Source organism: Martes martes (assembly GCF_963455335.1).
Source record: "Martes martes genome assembly, chromosome: 7".
NCBI lineage: Eukaryota > Metazoa > Chordata > Mammalia > Carnivora > Mustelidae > Martes > Martes martes.
Genome location: NC_137894.1, coordinates 30,237,828 through 30,258,064, shown reverse-complemented (window position 1 = coordinate 30,258,064; position 20,237 = coordinate 30,237,828). Strand labels below are relative to the sequence as shown.

Sequence of the window (20,237 nt, the reverse complement as noted above, 5' to 3'; positions counted from 1 at the left end):
CCCCCGCCCCCACCACCCCTGCCATCCCAACTCCCCCCACCCCGGGCAACTGGCATTCTGTGACTTCTAGTTTTTCTTCAGGTGCTTCTTTTGATTTTTCAGATAGACTGTCATCTGCAAATATGAGTTTTTTTCTTTTCCAACATTTATGCTAGTGGTTTTCCCATGTTTTATTTATCTAGAATAGAGTTTCTTAACACCAGCACTATTGACATTTTTGGCTAGATAATTCTTCATTATGGGGGACTGTCCTGAGCCGTGTAGAATGTTTAGGAGGATCTCTGGCCTCTGTCTTCTGGATCCCAGCAGCACTCCCTAGTGGTAACAACGAAAAATATCGCCAGACATTACCAAATACCCCTGAGAGGCAAAATCACCCCCAGCTGAGAACCACTGGCCTAAGCATCTAGAATAATGTTGGATCACAGTCATGCCGGCACATGACTGCTCCAGACTTTAATGGGTCTCGTCTAGTATTGAAGTATACGAGTATTTCCTGTTCAGAGCTAGTAAACTTTCTCAAAGTTTAATCTGCAAAAAGTAAAAAGCATGACTGTCATACAAATAATGAAAGAATGAGAGTTGAATATTTAATCAATGAAGGACTCAGGGGGGAACCTGGGTGGCTCAGTGGGTTAAGCCTCTGCCTTCAGCTCAGGTCATGGTCTCAGGGTCCTGGGATGGAGCCCCGCATCAAACTCTGTTCAGCAGGGAGCCTGCTTCCCCCACCCTCCTGCCTGCGTCTCTGCCTGCTTGTGATCTCTCTCTGTCAAATAAATAAATAAAAATCTTTAAATAATTTAAAAAAAAAGGACTCAGTAAGATGGTAAAGCAAGTGCAAGTAACATTTTGAGAAGCATTTCTAGTGTGCCCAATTAGAAAATTTGTTGATATCTTACAGGGCGATAAAACTGTACTCTTTGGGATTATCTTTTCTCCTAGACAAAAATTTATAAATTATCACATAACTTTTCAGGTACGTTTTCTTACTTTAGTGGTTTTCAAAGTATAGTCCTCAAAGTGGAAGCATCAGCATCATGTGGGAACTTGTGGAAATCACACGTTTTCGTTTCCTATCCCAGGCTTATTTAATTAGAAACGTTGAGGGTGGGACACACCTCGGTCCCCCCAAGCCCTGCGGGTGATTCTGATACACTGAAAAGTCTGAGAACCACTGCTCTAAGTAGTCAATCTCTATTTGTGAAACAACTCTGTGAGACAATGTTTCAGTATGACATTAAAAGGACACCCTTTTGCCTGGTTTCCAGATTTAAATACTTTGATGTTAAGTCTCATGTTTGCTGTTTCATTTTTCAAATAGTCTATCAACTTAAGGCAGTTTCCACCTATTCCCAATTTTTCTTTTTACTCCTTTTGAATCAAAACTGGTTTTCCAAGTCTTATCAACTGTGTTCTTCTTTAACCTATTAGTATAATGAAACAGAAGTTGAGCCGGTCTTATAATTCTTAAGATGAAGTTTTTCTTTGACATAGTGTAGTATTTTAACACATTGTTGACTTCAACATGCTGACATTTATGATTTTTAAAAAGCTCTTTATAAATGAGATGATTTTAGCATGAATTGGGAAGCTTTCCATCTTTTTTCTATTTATGGAGCAGTTTAATTGCGATGGGTTCTGTCCTTTGAAAGCTTGAAAGGCTGCAACAATAAAACCATCTGGGTCTGGCTTATGGGGGGGTGGGATGTGTAATCGAAAAGAGATCTCAAATTGTTCAATTTCTTCTTTGGTTCTTTAGTCTATTCTCTAGGGTATTTTTGGTGCTGTTGCTTTTTTTTTTTTTTTTTTAACCTCTTTAAGTGAATATTGGAAACTTAGTTTTCCTAGTCCATCTTCTGTTCAAACTCACCAGTAAGCAGGCGAATGCAACTTAAAACAACCTATTTTTCTCCTATTCCATTGAGAAAAACTAAGATAAAGATCTAATGTTGGTGAAGCCACAGGGAGAGTTCTGGGCATGTCAATTGTTACAGCCAACTGTAACTAAGGCAACTAAGGGGAATTCATCAAAATGAAATAAAATACTCAGGCACTCGAAGGAGCTATGCGGCTTACTGGCAATGTTTCCTTATATGGGGGCTGGAGATGTGGACTGTACAGTTTATGAAAATTCATTTAAGCTTTATACTTACAATACGTCCAATTTTCTGTATGTGTATCATATTTCAGGAAAATTTTTAAAACGCCTTTTGCCACAGCCCATAGGTATGGATAAGGGCACGGCTTAGGGGCGGGGAACAGGGACCGACCTGAATCCCCCTTCACAAGGGAATCATTCCAAGTGCTCCGCGGTCCGGACTCCTGCTCCCTTAAGTCGAACCCATTCAATGACTCCCACGCCCTCTTTTCTAACTAAACCGGGTCGGGGAAGGGGATTGACGCCGGTCACCGCCGGGAAGCGGTTCTGGGGAGACAGTGAGCTCATCAGCCTTCCCGGGAAGCTCCAGCCGCGGCCACCCGCGCTCGCCCCGGCCCCGCCCCCGGACCGGCTCGCCCCCAGCCCGAAGGCCCCGCCCACACCACGTGACCGCCGCGTCGGCTGTGCGCGCGCGTCGGAGAAGAGCGCCGGTCGGCTTGCTGGCGCGATGGTGAGGGCCGTGGGGTGACGGACGGCGGGGAGGCGGGGCGCCGGGGCGGGCTGGGAGGGCCCCGACTCTCGCCTTTGCTGCCACGGGAGACTGAGCGCCGGGACGGGGAGGTGGAGGCAGTCCCGGCCCCTCGGCAGACACCTGGGTGCGGTCGTTGAGGGCCGAGCTTCCGGCTGGCAGGACGGGCGGGCTGGGGGGCCGCGGGCTTGGAGTCCCGGTGCTTCCTCGGCGGGAAGGAAGGGCCCGCACCCCCCAGGGCTGGAAGTGGATGCTGCCTGAAATGGGAGAGCTTCCAGGCCTTCCTCGCCCCCGGACGACCTCCCAGAGGTGCCTTCTTCCCGGCCCTCCTGTGCGACCTGGAGAACAACTTGCATAGAATTAGGCTCAGTCTTACGCCCTGTTCGGAAGTCTTTCCATCTTTCCCAGAGCCAGAAAGGAGTAGACGTGGGGTTGGGACTTCTCAACAGCTCCATCCATTTATTCCTTCAACAGACTTTGAGTGCCTACTCTGCACCATCCAGCGTGCCAGGCACTGGGGCTTAAGCTGCAGAAAGCTTGACTTGGCAGGCATAATTAAGACTTGAGGGGAGGGGACCTAACTGTGCCTTGTGTGTAGCGTTAGGAAGGCTTCCTGAGGGTGACAGCAACCGGAGGGCGTGGGGGCAGGGAAGAAAACTGGCCGGCTGCAGTGCAGTTTGTGTACCAGGGGTTAGGAGGCTTGGGGAGGGGGCCTCTATCTACAGAGAACAGCATTCAGGTGAGAGAGAGCATGGCTCGCTAGGATGCACGTAACCTAGCTGGAACGGTATCACCTGGAGGTTAGTGAAACATGAGGCTCAACAGGTAACAAAGACCAAATCCTGCTGGGTCTTGAGAACACTGAAAGGAGTTTAGACTTTAAGAAGAGGGCCCTGGGAAGCTAGGAAAATCCTCTTGGCTGACTTGTGGAGGGAGCAGGAGGGGAGCAGACCTCCAGGGGATGGTGGTTACCTGAGTTAGGGCGGAGAGAGTGAAGATAGAAATGGAGAAACGCATGAGGGAAAAGGGAGAGCGGGGTGACTGGGGTTGGCTCCTGGGTGGTGGTGCTCAGTGGGGTGGGAAACATAGGAAGGGGAGCAGGTTTCAGTGCGAAGACCAAAAATTAACTTTGATGGGCGGCGCTGTGTGAGGTTTCTGCTAGCCATCAGGTGCAGCTGGCTAGAAGACAGTCTAGGGTCTAAGGCTCAGAAGAGAAGCTACAATGCAGTTATAAATTGGGGAGTCAGCACAAAGATGATCCTTTATAAGCCTAAAAACATGTGACATCTCAGTGGTGTGAATTGGGAACAGAGGACCTAGCGCAGAACCTAGAGAAATGCCAGCATTTTAAGAAATTACACAAGGAACACATTCTTGTAAAAAATGTAAATAATGCAGAGATGGTAGATGACTTCTGTGAGTAGAAGTCGGGGCCCATGAACTTAGGAAAAATCTCACATCTTAATTTTCACTAACTTCAAACTGAAATTTAGCATTTCCTTCCATTATGAATGTTGGCAGCCAACCCCAGTTATTCATAGCACTTCTGACTTTGTCACCAATAGAAATTAGTTATTTTCATATCATATTACAGCTGGTGACATTTTTCACATATTTATGCAGATCGTTTTTAAGTTACGGGTATTAGACTTGAAACATCACATCACCAATTTGACTGTCTTGATAACTTAGTTTCGTAGTGCAATCCTATGTATTTTATGCATTTAAAAATATGGTTTTGAGAAAGGCCTATAGGCTCCACCAGATGCCAGATGAGGCTATGGTAGAAAAAGGTGAAAAACTCCTGAAATAGAGACAGAAGTGCAAGACTATCCTTAATGCCCTGTCACCTCATCAGTTGTCCCAGGCCCCTGTCCCAGAGAAATGATGCAGGCAGTGTGCGGAGATCACCATTTGAGGGCTGGGGGAAGGAGGGTGAGCCAGCAAATGAGACCAAGGCCAGGACAGGGAACAATACTCTCCTATATGTTGCTTCACCAGGGAGGACAGGTTCATGTGGGATGCTGCTGAGGAGTTGGGAAGAGGAAGGCCAGATTTAGTGACAGTCATTTGGGACCACAGCTAGAGGACTTCATGGGAAGCCCACATAGAAGCACCAGTGCTGGGGGTTCAGGCGAAAAACTGCAAGAGAGTTGGTGGTTGAAGGATCGTCGAGCAGGTCTGACGTGACCGAGAAGGTGACTGGTTGGGGAAAGTAGGGGACATGGTGTTGCCAGGCTGCACTGAGGGCCCAGCAGAACCAGGAGAATGTGGGTATGAGGTGTTCTTGGTTTGCGGGGTTTTGTTCCCAGCATCTGTAAGCAGCCCGCATGTAAGAGATGTGGAAAGGTGGCCATGTATGTGGCTGTGCTCTGGAGCTTTGCCGGGCAGACAGGCCGAAGGACAGTTGATCCAGGGAATGGAGAATATTGGCAAGATGTGGCCAACAGGATGGGTTTGCATTCTAACAGGAGACAGATCTTGAGGAAATAATAAATGTGATGTCTTCTGTGGAGATCAAGAAAGAAGGTTAGGGACTAGAGCATGATGGAGAAGACCTATTTTATTTTTGAACAGCTTTACTGAGATAAAATCGATAATAACACACATATATAAATGTACAGTTCAATAAGTTCTGAAATGTATATGTTCCCACGATCAAGATAATGAACATACCCACTGGCCTCTGAAACTCCTTTGTACAAGGGGCTGTTTCAGAAAGTATGGGCAGGGGTGCTTGGTGGCTCGGTTGGTTAAGGGTCCAACTCTTGGTTTCAGCTGAGGTCATGATCTTCAGGGTCCTGGGACCGAGCCCTGGGTCAGGCTCTGCGCTCAGTGCGGAGTCCACTTGAGATTCTCTCTCCCTCTCCTCTGCCCCTCCTATTCGTGTTCTCGTGCTGTCTCAAATAAATAAGTAAATCTTAAGAAAAGAATGAAAAGAAGGAAGGTTAGAGAAAGCCCATTTGAGCGGAGACCAGAAGGAGGTGAGAGAGCAGGGCGTGCAGAAGGGCAGCAAGAACAGGGTGGGAGTGCCTGGTGTAGCAGGAATAGCAGGGAGGCCAGTGTGGCTGGAGCTGGGCGGGGAGGTGGTAGGTCATTGACGTCATGACAAGGACATTGTTCAGTTCTGTACTCCCAGTGCTTAGAGTGGGGTCTGCCACAGAGAAGTTTGCCACAGTCAGTGTTTCCTGAGCACATGAATGCCTAGGATAGGCAACAGAGCAAGGTTTGATGGCAGGGGGGTCCATGAGGGGGTTCTCTAAACAGCCTGGTAATAGGAGAGAACAAATGGCCAGAGGGCATCCATCTTGGACAGGAAGCAGGGATCCCTGAAGAGCAGTAATGTGGGAGACCCCTGGCCACACTTGAGCCCTGAATCCTGACTGCCTGCCTCACTCCTGTGCAGAGGTTCCGGTTCTGTGGTGATCTGGACTGTCCTGACTGGGTCCTGGCGGAGATCAGCACGCTGGCCAAGATTGTTGAGTGCACAGGGTCTTCTAGGGTGGGAGGCGGGGATTGAGGGTAGGGGCTTTGGGGAGGGAGGGTGGTGAGGTCCCTCTGAGGTTGGGGCCTCAGTGCCCTCAGCTTGTCCTAGCCTGCTGTGTGACTCTAATCATGTGGCCAGCCCCCCAGCATGGAGGGGTGGGGTGGGCCAGTTTGGCTCATGCAAGGCCTTCCCCTCCAGTCCTCCGTGAAGCTGAGGTTGCTGTGTAGCCAGGTGCTGAAGGAGCTTCTGGGACAGGGGATTGACGTGAGTGCAGGGCCCAGCACCCCACTGTCCCATGATCCTCTGATCCCTACTGCCCTGAAAGTGCACCAGAACTGGGGGCGGGGGGGGGTGGCAATCAGGATGCAGACTGGGGTGCAGGCGGCTGGTGAGCAGGGGCCTGGCACCCCCTGAAGGCCTCCTTTCCCCATAGTACGAGAAGATCCTGAAGCTCACCGCTGATGCCAGGTTTGGTGAGTACCCGCTCAGTCCGCAGACCTTTGGGCCGCAGTGGATGCTCAGCGGGGCTTAGCACAGAGGCCCCTCCTCCCAGCAGCCTGTCCTGCCACACTTGCCTCAGCAGAGGAGCCCCAGGGAAGGAGCTGTGTTGCCAGTCCTGCCCTCTGCCTGTTCCTGGGGAGGCGGTAGCTCTGCTCGTGGCTCAAGGAGGCCCGGGCGCTGGGAGCTGAAGATAGTGGGGCAACAAGAAGGTGGCCAAGGCCACAGTGACACCTTCCTACCCCACCCACGGGTCCCCCCAGAGTCGGGCGATGTCAAGGCCACGGTGGCAGTGCTGAGTTTCATCCTCTCCAGTGCGGCCAAGCATAGCGTGGATGGCGAGTCCTTGTCTAGTGAACTGCAGCAGCTGGGGCTCCCCAAAGGTACGAGTATGCAGGCAGGCGGGCGGGGGACCTGTGTGCCTGGGGTGCTGGGCTGCAGGCCAGGCCGAGTGGCTTTGAGATGTGCCCTGCCCTCCGGGAGCCTGACACCCGCCCTGTGAGCAGTCTGAGCCCCCACCGGCTACATCAAGGGGCCTCCATTCTGTCCCCAGAGCATGCAGCCAGCCTGTGTCGCTGTTATGAGGAGAAGCAAAGCCCCCTACAGGAGCATCTGCGGGCCTGCAGCCTGCGTGGTGAGTGTGGCAGGGGCCGGGGTGGAGTTTGGGCTCCGTTCTAGAAGATGCATGCTGCGTGGGAGGTGCTGGTCCCCAGAAAGGAGACTTAACCCTGGTCACATGTCAGGCAGTCACGGAGCCAGGCTTCCTGACTCCAGCCCAGATTTCTTTCCTCTGAGACCTGCTGTGGATAATCTCGCTACTGATTATTGAGTCCCTTCCCTGCGTTAGAGGGAGGAGAGGTTCTCAAAGGCCACAAGGCCTTGAAGGGTTGAGAGCAGAGCCGGGTGTGGGCTGAGGGCTGTGTGGCTCAGCAGCCTGTGATCCTGACAGCCACCCCGTTTCACAGTGAACAGGCTGGCAGGTGTGGGCTGGCGGGTGGACTACACCCTGAGCTCCAGCTTGCTTCGGGCTGTGGCAGAGCCCATGGTGCACCTGAAGCTGGAGGTGGCAGCTGCCTCGGGCGCCGCAGCCCAGCCTGTGGCCATGTCCCTCTCAGCTGACAAGTTCCAGGTCCTCCTTGCAGGTGAGACTCAGCTGTCCCTGGAAGGGGAAGGGGCCCTCTCAGATCCCACCGGACTGCCACCCACCTGCTCACCTCTTCCCTCTGCAGAACTGAAGCAGGCTCAGACCCTGATGAGCTCCCTGGGCTGAGGAGAGGGGTGTTTGGGGCCCGTGTTGCGTCGCTGCCCTCCACACTCCTCTTCGTGGGTGGCCGCAACTCCAGGACCCTGGAGGCCTGGCCTCCCAGATCTCTGGCTTGCTAGGTTCCCACATGAGAATTCAGCATAAGGATTCTGAGGACTTCTCGAGCATTGCCTTCCCTGCCCCGCGAAGGGCACTTGTCAGCAGTTCTGACGAGCAGGAAGAATAAACTGAAGTGTAAAGGAGTGCGTGCGCAGGTTTCTTTTTGGCTCAGATGAAAGGTTTTTGTGAGAGGAACCAAATGACATCCAGACCGCCCTGGCCCATGACTCGCCTTCTCTTTTCAGCTGCTGGTTGAGGCAGGTCAGGGGTGAGGCAGAACGAGGACTGAAATGAAACAGCTTGTCTGAAGATCGGAAAATCAGGGTTCTAGCTCCCAGTCCTGCAGTGTCTGTGGCTCTGCCTCCTGTGCTGGCCGTGTCTGCAGGCTGGGAGCAAGCTCACGGCCCCAGTGCCAGATGCCCCGAGTAGAGTAGGAGAGAGCCTCGCTCTTCGCCATCTTCGTTTGGAAGAGAGGAGGGCCTGTGCCTGAACCACTCATTGGCAAGAAGAGTGGGGTTAGGGGCTGCATGTGTGTGTCCACCCCTATTCCTTGTTGAAGCCCTAACCCTTCAGTGAGATGGTTTTAGGAGATGGGGTTTGGGACAGTAATTAGTTTTAACCCACTGAGCCACCCAGGTGCCCCGGACAGTAATTAGTTTTAGATGAAGTCATGAGAGTGGGACCTTCATGAAGGGATTAGTGCCCTTAGAAGAAGAGAAAGGCTCTCTCCACAATTGTGTACCAAGAAAAGGCCACATGAGAACAGCAAAGCAGGAGAAGGCCCTCACTGAGAACCAAATCTGCCAGCTCCTTGATCTTGGACTTCCCAGCCTCTGGAACTATGAGAAATAAATGTCTGCTGTTTAAGCCACCCAATCTGTGGGGTTTTGTGACAGTACCCTGAGCTAAGACAAGTGGCCTGAGAATATCTTGGGATGCAGGGAAGCTACCAAACAACATTGAAAGCCGTCAGGAGGAGCCAGCTCGTTCCACTGGCCAAAGATGTGACAGTTTTAAGCATCAAAAAGCTAAGAACTGACTCCAGTCCTGACCTCTGCTTCTGGAAAAATGGGGCAGATGCTCTTTCCCCTATTCCTCCCACTAAGTACAGCTGAAAACCTTGGACAGAAGACTCTACAAGGTGAAGAGAAGGCAGATTCTCTGAGATCCTCGGGAACCGGAGAACAGCAGAGCAGAGCCGTCCTTAGGTTTTCTTTTTGCTCCATGTGTCCTGGGCTGGGTGCTAGAGACTGGCAACCCAAGAAACCCCAGCACACCGAAAGCCCCAACCACAGCGTGCACCCTTGCGCCAGGGGATCAGGAAAGGGGCCATCTGATGAGATGGCAGCTGCTGTCCTCCATTCACACCACAGAGAAACTGCTGCCCCTCTTCCACCCCCCCTGGCATGCATGCATATATATTATATATATGTATATACATATACAAAATATAAAATACGTATATAATTTTTTGCATGCAAGCAGGGGAGGGGAAGAGAGAGAGAATCTTAAGCAGATATGAGCACGATCTCACGACCCTGAGATCATGACCTGGGTTGAAATGAAGACTCGGATGTTTAACCAATTGAACCCCCCAAGTGCTCCAAGAAGATTTAAGTAAGATACAGAGTCTCAATACCCCAAATGTCCAGGATTCAAAAAAACAAACAAACCGAGAACTAAGATCTCAACTTGAATGAGAAAACAACAGATGCCAACACTAAGATAACTCCCGACTTGTATGACAGGGATTTTAAAGTAGCCGTCAAAAAAATGCCTCAGGTCTTAACAAGGAAATAGAAGATACAAAGAATGAGAAGTTTTAGAAAAATCTGCAATCAAAGTAAAAAAAGCTGGACTGAACAACAGAAGAAAGAATCCATAAATTTGAAGATAATCATAGAAATTACCCAATCCTGGGACACCTGAGTGGCTCAGTGGGTTGAAGCCTCTGCCTTTGGCTCAGGTCGTGATCCCAGGGTCCTGGGATCGAGTCCCGCATCGGGCTCTCTGCTCAGTGGGGAGCCTGCTTCCTCCTTTCTCTCTGCCTGCCTCTCTGCTTACTTGTGATCTCTGCCTGTCAAATAAATAAATAAATCTTAAAAAAAAAAAAAAGAAATTACCCAATCCGAACAACAGAAATCAGTCTGGGAAATAAACACACAAAACAATCAAACAGAGCCTCGGAGCCTGCAGGCTGTAACATCAGATCTAATACTCACGTCATCAGAGTCCCAGAAGGTGAGGAGAAAGAGGGCAGAACAGAAAAAGCATGCACAGAAATCATGGCTGCAAATTTCCCCCATATGGCAGAAGACCCAAGCCTACAGAATCAAGAAGCTGAATGAATCCCATACGGGATAAACCCAAAGAAATCCATGCCGAGGTACAACATTACAATGAACTTCTGAAAACTAAAGAAAGCAATCTTGAAAGCAGCAAGAGCGAAATGACATGTTACCTTATGGGGGGAAAACACATGAGTGGATTTCTTGCCAGAAACCATAGAGGCCAAAAGGGAGAAGCACATTTTTCAGGTCTGAAAGAAAAGTGTCAGCTGAAAATTCTGTATTCCACAAAAACTACCTCAAGAGTAAAAGGGGAAAATCAGGATATTCTCAGATAAAGGATAACTAATATGATTTGTCACCAGCAGACCTAACCTAAAAATAAAAAGGCAAAAGGAGGATTTCTGAACAGAAAGGAAATGATAAGGAATCTGGGAACATCAGGAAGGAGGAACGATGGAAGGTATGAAGCTGTGGATACAGTTAGACTTTCCTTGAGCATTTCAAGTTATGTTCAGCAGCTGGAGCAAAACATAAAACATTGTTGGATGTGGTTCTCAAGGTATGTAGAGGAAACATGCAAGGTTATTATAAACAGGAAAGGGGGAAAGGGGGTGAGATTCCTACATTTAGAATGTCAACACCAGTGAACTGTGGCAAGTATGTGTGTACAATATCTAGAACAGCTACTTCAAAGGCCGTGCAGTGTATTGCACTCGAAACCCATACTGATAAGTCAAACTGGAGTTCTAAAAATTCAGGTCACCCACAGGAGGGCAGGAGGAAGACCAAAGAGAAGTGGAATAAACAAAAAGCAGCAGGCGGAAGTCACAGGAAATTCTGTTTCCTCAACTGTTTCACATTTGTTTGATTTTCCCAGGTTGCATTCCCTCTTCTGTGCTGTCACAGAATCCCACAGGTGCATCTCTCACTGCTGTTGTAATACGGCATTGTCATTTTGTATTTACTCATTTGCCTCTTTCACCCTTCTGAATTTCTTAAGGATGGGAATTATGTTCCTGTGTGTGTATAGTTCTGGTGCCTGATAAGTACTCCATTAAATGGGGGAGAAGATAAAGATGGCAATGGATTTACTTGTGTTGAATGTGAAAAAAAAAATTCCGTGAACCTCGATAATAGGAAAGAGTCTATAAAAGACAAAGTCCCCCACCACCACCACCAAAAAACCCCAAATGAGTCCTAATTTGTCACCATTGGATGTTAGTGCACCAGATTCTTAGTCTGAAAATTGATCATTAAAGGGAAGGAATGCAGAATTTATCCTGTCTTTCTAACATTTCAGGACAAGCAAATGGCCTTAGTCAAAGAGGTAAAGCTCTTCTTTACAGAAGATTTCCCACTAAGGTACAAGGAGTGAGAGAAAACCACCATTTTGTAATTCCTGCTTGAGGCAGGGATCCTTGGGGATGATAGAGCCATTAGGTGAAAAGTTTATGTGATGTGAAACGGTATTTGCGGGGTGCTAAGGAATGCTTTCACGTAGTCCAGCACCCCTCAGCTGGAAACTGGATAAACACCGGATAAACACGGAATACTACTCCAAAGTGGAAAGAAAACGGCTAATGAGCATAACATGGATGGTCTCAACGCATCATGCTGAGAAGCCAGACTCAGAAGGCTACGTACTGACGATTCCATTCATGTGGTAGCATGGAGAAGGCCAAAACCATAGGGACAGAAAGCAGATCAGGGGTTGGCAGCAGGTGGGGTGGAAGTGGTGGCTGCAGGGTGCGTGGGCAAACTGCCAGGTTGGCGGGGGGTGAGGGGAATGTATTCTTTTGATTGTGGCCATAGTTATGTGAGTGTATATATTTGTCAAAACTCACTCTACACACGGTGAATTTTACCTTAATTTAAACAAAACAACAAAATACCAACCAGCAGAGAAATCGCCCCATTGATTACTTAGTAGTCACGAGGTGTGAAACATCTTTACAAAGCGGAGATGGGCTGTCACAACCTCACCCGTGATTGGTTTCAGCCTCACTGATGTGGGACAGCCAGATGTTGGGTGTCTCCTACCGCGATGCAGCTTGGAGTGCAGTACATCTGAGTAAACATTCAGACAAATCCAGAGTGTGAGGGGGCCTCTCAGAAAAGAACTGGGTTGGACTCCAGAAAGGTCAGTATCATGAAGACCAAAAAGGAGGGGTGGGGTGAGTGGGAGATGGACAGGGTGGTTCCATCTAAATAAAAAAAAAAAAAAATGATTGAAGAGACCTGTAACCCTTGGCTGAACTCTGAACAGACCAGCCATAAAAGACATTTTGGGGACAATTAAGGAAATTTGAATGTGGACTAGGTATTAGATGGTATTAATTTTATTTGGTATGATAAATGTGACTTCGTAGGATACCGCTTTTTAGAGATGCATGTTGAAGTATTAGGGATGAAATGTGGTAGTTTGTTGTAGTTTGCCTAGTTTACTTCAGAATACTTCGGCCGCAAGAAATGAGGAAGCATAAGTAGTATGAAGGGGCAGATCCGAGCTATGGGTCAGGCAGGCACCTGTGTCGACCGCACTTAGGACGGAATGCAAGCTCCTTACAGAGGCCCCTTTAGACCAGAACTGACCATCTGAAGTCTGTTCTGCTTCTCCGCCCACTTTTTGTTGCTTGGCTGCACTTGCCACCCTGCAGGTGGTGATGGTGCTTCTGTGTATGTGTTACGACTGACTGTGCCTGGATGTTTAGGGGCCACCACCAGGTCCCCAGGGCCTGCGTTTTTCACGCACCTGCGCGTCCTGCGCACAGGTGCAGGCGCCTAGGCGTCTGGACCTTGCCGCTGTTTCCTGCTGGGAGTGCCGACCCTGTCTGGGACTAGGCTGGTGACACCCCCCACACAACCGCGCCACCGAGACAGCTGCAACCCCGGGACCTCAGACCTGACCCCAATCCCGGTGGCGCCGAGCAGCAGGAAGCCAGGTTCCTCCGCCACCTCCCGGACAGGTGATTGCCCCCAAAGCCTTTTCCACACCTGGGGCCCTCAGCCCATCCTAGCCAAGCACGGCCACCTGCCCCAGAAACTACACTTCCCGGCAGGCGCCAGAGCAGCGACCTCCACTCCCAGCATGCTCTTAGGCACAGCCCGGCCCCCACGTTAACCCCTCAGTGGCTGTAGGCTGGCGGGGAGCTGCGTGGGGAGCAGGTTATTGGAGGGGAGAAATCGGCAGAGCTGAGGAGAGGATGGGGTTCGGGGACCTTGGGGAGGAAGGGACCTGGGATTAGCCAAGGATGGGCAGCAGGGCAGGGTGGTGAAGGGGAGGAGAGCAATGGGGTGCCCGCCCTGCGGAAGTTAAGAATCTGGACTTTCACTCTTTACCGGAAAACAAACTCTTTTGTTGCCAGGCCCCAGACGGCGCTGAAGAGGGGGACGGGGTAAGGGAGTCTGCCCTCCCTGGCTAAATGCCCCCCTCTGCCCCACACAAAACCTGGCCTTGATCTGGGCAGGTCCCGGAGGAGAGTAGAAACTCCTCCCCGGCCAGGTGTCGGGGGTGGAGTTTGATTCCCACGGCCTGGCGCCTGGCGCTGATGCGGGCATTTCCTTTACCCCCCTGGACCTTGGCCTGGAGCTCGGGAGCCCTTCCTGTCACCCCTGTCCTCCTCCCTCAAGAGTCGTGGGCACCTGGTTCCAGCGAATATGCACCTGGAGACACCTGCCTTCCCTCCCCCTTGTCCCAGGTCTGGTCCTGAGCAGTGGGTGGTGACAGGCTGGTCCTTGCTTCGGGCAGAGTCTCTGGCAGAGTAGCATGGTTCCCCGAGTTCTCATTCCCCAGGTGGGGTCAGGGTCGCTCCATCAGTTGTTCCGGACCAGGTGCAGGCGGGGTCCTAAGAAGTGGAGTCATGAGCAAGCAGAGCTTGCCCTCTGGGGTGGGAGTGGAGGTAGAGGCAGACAACAAACAAGAGGATTTCAGATTCTGGGGATGCCATGAAGAAAACTCAGTGGTGGTGGGGGGATGCTGCCTCAGAGAGGGTGGTCAGGGAAGGCCTCTCTCCAGTGTCACAGACTGAAGGGACAGCAGGGACAAAGATGTGGGGATGGGGAGACTGTGCTTGGAGCCAGTGAGTGAGGGGGAGTGTGGGAGGAAATGAGAGGACCCTGTGGGCCCAGGAGGGATCTGGGCTTCATTCTGAAAGCAGTAGGGGCTCCTGAAAGCCCCGTGGAGGGTGTTAAATAAGGCAGAGTCTTGCTTCCCCACCTGAGCCCCATAGCGCCCTGGGCTTTCTGAGCACCGTCAGCTGGGGACCAGGGCCTGTGGCCAGGCCGGCTGACTTGTCCGCCCATTGCAGCTAGTAGTGGCCCCCTGCAACCCTCAGGGTTCTTCTTTATAAAATGGGGTGATAATTCTACGTCACAAGGTGACGCTTGGCCCCACCTGCTGTCATCCTGCCCCCCCCCCACAGGCCCAGCTGCCCCTTGCCCAGGATGCCTGAGGGCCCCGAGCTGCATCTGGCCAGTCTCTATGTGAACGAGGCGTGCAGGGGGCTGGTGTTTGCCGGGTGCGTGGAGAAGTCACCCGTCAGCCGCAACCCCGAGGTGCCGTTTGAGAGCAGCGCGTATCGCATCTCCTCCTTGGCCCGTGGCAAGGAGCTGCGCCTGACTCTGAGCCCCCTGCCTGGGGCCCAGCCCCCACAGGAGCCACTGGCCCTGGTCTTCCGCTTTGGCATGTCTGGCTCCTTCCAGCTGGCCCCTCGGGACGCACTGCCGGCCCACGCCCACCTGCGTTTTTACACAGCTCCCCCTGGCCCCCCACTCGCCCTCTGCTTCGTGGACATCCGCCGCTTCGGCCACTGGGACCTCGGGGGCGAGTGGCAGCCCGGCCGCGGGCCTTGTGTCTTGCTGGAGTACGAGCAGTTCAGGTAGGCCCGGTACCAGGCGTGATGAGCACAGTCTTGGGCTCCCCTCCTGGCTCTGTTAGTGCCTCGTTAGCCAGTGAGGAGCAAGTCTAGTCCCCTCTGGTCTTCAGTCCCTTCATGTGTTAACAAAAAGTGTCCTTTCCCGGGGAGCTAATGGATGTGGAGCCCCAAAACAACTGATGTGGGGGGGCAAGAGGAGGATGGGCAGGCCTGCCCCGAGGACACATGGCCAGCTCGTGTCAGAGCTGGGGATCAGCATTCCACTGTGCTTCTCGGAGGCTAAGAAAGGTGACAGGGCTTTAACAACCTGGCAAGCAGCGTTCCCGCTCAGAGGAATTGCTTCGAGGTGGTGGGCTGCCTCATGCCATAGTTTCTGAAACGAGTTTGCAGTCTCCCACTTTCTGCCTGCCCACTGGTCTGTGACCATCTGTCTCATGTCTCCGCCGGAGGGGTCACCGCCCCACCTGGGATGTGATGTGTGTCGCGGATGATGGCATGGTGCCAGCCACTTCCCTTCCCGGAAAGATGAAACGTGTGTGGGTTTCTTTTTCGTGCCAAGCCCTCTTCCAGGTGTTGGGCGGGTACTGCAGTGAGCAAGATGGATGTGGTCCCTCTCCCACAGGCTGAAGTTCAGGTAGGGCAGGGGGAACAAGGAAACAAAGTAGGTGACTTCAAATAGAAGAAAAATCCAAGAAGTAGATGACTCTTGGCTGGGGGACTGGGGGTGGGGGATTAGGAAAAGACCACTCCAGGTGATTTGAGCCAAGGCCCACGTGATAAAAAGGACCCAGCCTTTGCAAAGCCCTAGAGGGAAAGCACTGTAGGGACAGAATCACAGACTCAAGGCCTGCAGTGGACTTGGCGAGTCGTCCTTTGGGGCTGGCATGCTTTCCATTGGGCCTTAGACTCGGTGGCCCGTCAGGGTTGGTCAGGGTGTCTTGAGCATGACAGAAGCCACTTGATTCCTGGCCTTCCCAGGCACAACTCTGAGTTCATCCCAGGGTCCTGGATTCCTCCCACCTTAACCTTCCTGGGAAGTCATTACATGTCAGCTGGCTCTGAAGTTTCTCTCACGTGAAAAGCTTGACTGTTTTTTTGGTCCCACTGCTGGGGAGAATGCAGGGGTCTACCCCCTAGTGCTCTGACCACCTAGGCTAATGTTCCCCACTTGGCCCCAAACTGTGTCTTCCGGCCCCTACTTCATATGCTCCTTGTGCCTGTTACTGAGTCAGTCTCTCCAGGATCCTTTCCCACAAAGAAACAAGGTGCATTTCCTCTTCATGGGGGTGAAGAGGGATCTGGGACCCTGGAGGTGGTGTGGGGGCTGCTGGGACACTCTCTAACCACGACTTGTCAGCACACATCTGCTGCACAGAGCCAGCTCCGGCTTCCTTGAAGATCTTCAGGGTCTTCAGAAAAGTTGATCCCACCAGTGTCAGACCCGCATTCTAACCCATCAGAAGTTCCAGACAGGGCGCTTGGGTTCTTGGGACACCACGTGAGCTCTTGGGATCACCTTGTTCTCCAAAAGGTCTTGAAGTCTTGAATCTGAGGGTCTTTGGTGATAGACACACAATGTCTGTGGACTCGTGTGTTTCCTTGAACACATTGCCTTTTTAAAAAGATTTTGAGAGACAGTGAGCACAGCAGTGGGAGGGGCAAAGGGAGAGGGAGAAGCACGCTCCCTGCTGAGCAGGGAGCCCGACCACTCAGGGCTCAATCCCAGGACCCCAGGATCATGACCTGAGCCAAAGACAAAGAAACCCAGGTGCCCCGAACACATTGCTTTTGATTGGTATCTTTCACCATTCATAATGAATTCAAATCCCATATTGGTGTTCCCAATTAACAGGAAAATGGAGGGGCCCCTGAGGAGCTCAGATGGTTAAGCATCTGCCTTTGGCTTAGGTCATGGTCCTGGGGTCCTGGGATGGAGCCCCACACCTGGCTCCCAGCTCAGCGGGGAGTCTGCTTCTCCCTCTGCCTCTCCTCTGTCTCTCTGAAATGAATGAGCAAAATATTGGAAAAAAAAGGAAAATGGAGGTTTTCACTGCCAATATAGCACCGAGGCTGGGAAATGGGAACAGGGACTCCCACATTCCTTCCCCTTGCATCCAGGTACAGGTACCGCTAGCCCCTCTCCCCTATCGTGTGTCAAGCCTTCAGGAGTGGGGGCAGAGAAGGGGGTCTCACGTGCCGGGGCTGGCTGTGTTCCTCCAGGGAGAACGTGTTACGAAACCTAGCAGACAAAGTCTTTGACCAGCCCATCTGCGAGGCCCTCTTGGACCAGAGGTTCTTCAATGGCATTGGCAACTATCTGCGGGCAGAGATCCTGTACCGGTCAGCAGGCGGACCGGGAGGACTAGGAAGGGCTGGGTGTGCCCACATTCTCCACTGCTTAGCATCGCTCCCTCTCTCCACCCCACTGCAGGCTGAGGATACCCCCTTTTGAGAAGGCCCGTAAGGTTCTGGAGGAGCTGCAGCAGCGCAGGCCGGTGAGGGTGCAGGGAGCATTGCGGACAGACAGCAGGCCAACAACTAGGGCTGGGTTAGGTGTCTCTAGCTTTGGGCCCATTTCCCTTTCTCTGCAGTGTCCGGGTTGGGGGCAGATGGATTGTCTCTCGAGTCCTGCTAAGCTCTTGGGGTTCTGCACCCCGGGGACTCAGCTGCCTTCTGAGTGGCCCTGCCACATGCTGCCAGCCAGTTCCTGCCTCTGCCCCTTCTCCAGAGCCCGGAGCTGACCCTGAGCCAGAAGATCAGGGCTAAGCTGCAGAACCCAGACCTGCTGGAACTGTGTCACTCCGTGCCCAAGGAAGTGGTCCAGCTGGGTAAGCCCTGGGAGCCAAAGACGGCTCTGCCTCTGCTGTGGAACCCCAGGGCTGTTCCTGCCCTGCTTGGGGTGTGGATGTCTATAGACTTAGTTGTTGCTACCTGGATCAAGCCTCCTCACTTGTTAGGTATCTATGTCCTCTGTGCGGCCCAGGAGGCAGGCAGGACAAGGGTTAATCACCCCACCCCAAGATGGGAAAGCCATGGCCCAGAGCCAGGGAGCCCCCAGCCTGAGGGCACACAGCTGGGGGAGGGAGAGCCTTGGCCCCCTGACGCAGCCCCTCAGCTGTGTGGCTGAGGTCCGGGCCAGGTCGACCAGGCTCCCCCTCCTCATAGCCCGAGTCTGCCTTCTGACTCTGGCCCGGTTCCTCTGTCCCATAGGAGGCAAAGGCTATGGGCCGGAGCACGGGGAGGAGGACTTTGCTGCCTTCCGAGCATGGCTGCAGTGCTATGGTGTGCCTGGCATGAGCTCCCTGCGGGACCGGCGTGGCCGGACCATCTGGTTCCAGGTTTGAGCCCAAACCTCACGTAGGCAAATGGAAATCCTGAGGAAGCTAGTGGGGTGGAATAGACCTGGGCTCACAGTAGGGCAGGAGCTGGGGTCTCCTAGGAGCAGATGTCGAGGGCCTGTGGACACCCTCCGGGGTCACACTGTTTCCAATGGTCTAGGCCTTCCCCATGCTTTACTCCTCCTCTCCTCAGCCCCAGGGTCCCAGCCAGTGGAGCAGCCCAAGGCAGGGTGGCCCTGATGTGGGCTCCCTGGGGAGAATGGGGCTATCCGAGAGACCTCTTAGGGGAGAAGCCCCACTGATTTGGAAGGATAGTTGTGAACTCTGCTTCTCCAAGGAAACTACCCCTGCTCTAGCCAGGTTGACTCCTGAGTTCTCATTCCATTTTAGGGGGATCCTGGACCCCTGGCACCGAAAGGTAAGCCACTCTCAATGTAATAAGCTAGGAGAGCAGGAAGGACTAAGGTGCTTGCAAGAGCTACATCGCCCTTCTCCATCCCAGTCCCCACTCCACCCCTGGGAGTCACCCCAGAGCGGGAGTCTGCGGGAAGGGGGCTGAGGGCACAGGATCCTCCCCCCACCCAATGTCAGTGTCCTGCAGGAGGCAAGTCCCGCAAGAAGAAAGCCAAAGGAGCACAGCAGGGGCCTGAGCACAGAATGGAGGTATGTCTCCTCCCTTCATTCTCTCCTGCTCCAGCCGCACCCCCCAGGAGCCCTCCCTTGACAATGGGGGGCAACGATGGGTCCTCACCAACCTCTGAACTGCTCACAGAGCCCCTTGGGGACTATCTCCTCTACTCAGGACCCTCTTGTTCCAAGCACAGCCCCTTCCAGGACACGTGGGACACGCAGAGGCCCTCCTGGTCAAAGTACAGCCCAGCAGCCAGAGGGGACCAGCCTCCAGCAGGACCCAGAGGTCCCGCCAATCCCTGGGAAGGGAAAAAGGAGGAGGCGACCAGCAACCTCAGGTGGGCCTTGCTAGAAGGCTCTGTAGGAGGAAGCGGTAGTGCGGGCGGGAAGGCTGCGGACAGAGGTGGAGGGGAGGCCATCAGGGCAGTCCTGAGCCTCACCTGTCCTCCTCCCAGGCCACCGCAGACCCCGAAGGATCAAAGCTGACACCCCATCCTTGGATAATGAGGGGACGGCAGCCTCTTAGCAGGAGGGCCTCCTTGCTCTGCCGAGCCCTGCGGGGCCTGGGTGGCTCAGCTGAAGCAGGCTGGAGCTGCTGGGGGCCGGGTGCCCCTGGCTCTGTGGCTATTCCCTACACAACTATGATGTTTTAATTGTACCCCATTCCCCATTTTTTAAACCCACATGAAAAATGCTATCATTTCTAATAAACGAACACACTTGAATTTCTTGGCACTTCTTGGGCTGGCTGCAGAAGGCCTGGGAAGCCCAAGTTGGGAGAAGCTGTTGCCTGACCTTGGAAACAGGAGAGCCACCCAGGCAAGGCTGACTGAGCCCCTCCAGCCGTCTTCCAGGCCCTGGCTCTCAGAGGACTGCCTGCCTCTGCAGGTACAGCCGCTCCGCTCGAGGTGGTGTAGAGAGCCAGGCCCCAGGCCCCAGGGGGCCCCCACAGTTCCTCCAGTCCAGAATTCCCAGCACTGCCACTCCTGCCACTCGCCCGTGCTTCCTCTTGCTCCTCTTCTAGAGGGCAGCCAGCTGGAATCCACCCTCCTGGCTTCCTCTCCATGGGAGGAGCTTCTTATGCCCTGTCTCTTAGCCAGGTTGTGGTCCCTGATATCCCAAATCCCAG

At 52.8% G+C, this 20,237-nt stretch overlaps 2 protein-coding genes across 6 annotated transcripts; both read left to right on the top strand.

The window, feature by feature from the left end:
- Positions 1-2,556: 2,556 nt before the first annotated feature.
- On the top strand, positions 2,557-12,472 carry COMMD4 (COMM domain containing 4). Of its 3 annotated transcripts, none has more exons than XM_080809798.1 (8): positions 2,557-2,609; positions 6,034-6,105; positions 6,313-6,378; positions 6,548-6,587; positions 6,876-6,995; positions 7,166-7,246; positions 7,578-7,754; positions 12,266-12,472. In XM_080809798.1, the coding sequence occupies exons 1-8, from the start codon at positions 2,607-2,609 to the stop codon at positions 12,364-12,366; spliced, it is 660 nt and encodes a 219-aa protein (XP_080665924.1). In that variant the 5' UTR covers positions 2,557-2,606; the 3' UTR covers positions 12,367-12,472. The 3 variants fall into 3 exon arrangements, with proteins under 3 accessions (XP_080665924.1, XP_080665925.1, XP_080665926.1); XM_080809799.1 differs by lacking the exon at positions 12,266-12,472 and adding an exon at positions 7,842-8,849; XM_080809800.1 differs by lacking the exons at positions 6,313-6,378; positions 12,266-12,472 and adding an exon at positions 7,842-8,117 and having other exon boundaries at positions 2,560-2,609.
- Positions 12,266-19,831, top strand: NEIL1 (nei like DNA glycosylase 1). 3 transcript variants are annotated; one of them, XM_080809796.1, is made up of 11 exons: positions 12,266-12,406; positions 12,978-13,232; positions 14,688-15,143; positions 17,361-17,480; positions 17,572-17,635; positions 17,869-17,968; positions 18,351-18,478; positions 18,869-18,896; positions 19,080-19,141; positions 19,281-19,446; positions 19,564-19,831. In XM_080809796.1, the coding sequence occupies exons 3-11, from the start codon at positions 14,710-14,712 to the stop codon at positions 19,632-19,634; spliced, it is 1,173 nt and encodes a 390-aa protein (XP_080665922.1). In that variant the 5' UTR covers positions 12,266-12,406; positions 12,978-13,232; positions 14,688-14,709; the 3' UTR covers positions 19,635-19,831. The 3 variants fall into 3 exon arrangements, with proteins under 3 accessions (XP_080665922.1, XP_080665923.1, XP_080665921.1); XM_080809797.1 differs by lacking the exons at positions 12,266-12,406; positions 12,978-13,232 and adding an exon at positions 13,478-13,661; XM_080809795.1 differs by lacking the exons at positions 12,266-12,406; positions 12,978-13,232 and adding an exon at positions 13,630-13,964.
- The last annotated feature ends 406 nt before the right edge of the window (positions 19,832-20,237 follow it).

What these genes read in the sequence shown, in the direction of transcription:
- COMMD4 (XM_080809798.1), top strand. An exon ending in TCAGCACGCTGGCCAAGATT is followed by an intron (nt 6,106 to 6,312) that starts GTTGAGTGCACA and finishes CTTCCCCTCCAG; the next exon opens with TCCTCCGTGAAGCTGAGGTT. An exon ending in GCAGCTGGGGCTCCCCAAAG is followed by an intron (nt 6,996 to 7,165) that starts GTACGAGTATGC and finishes TTCTGTCCCCAG; the next exon opens with AGCATGCAGCCAGCCTGTGT.
- NEIL1 (XM_080809795.1), top strand. Translation starts at nt 13,924, where the DNA reads ATGCACCTGGAGACACCTGCCTTCCCTCCCCCTTGTCCCAG. An exon ending in AGCTGCAGCAGCGCAGGCCG is followed by an intron (nt 17,636 to 17,868) that starts GTGAGGGTGCAG and finishes CCCCTTCTCCAG; the next exon opens with AGCCCGGAGCTGACCCTGAG. An exon ending in TGGACCCCTGGCACCGAAAG is followed by an intron (nt 18,897 to 19,079) that starts GTAAGCCACTCT and finishes AGTGTCCTGCAG; the next exon opens with GAGGCAAGTCCCGCAAGAAG.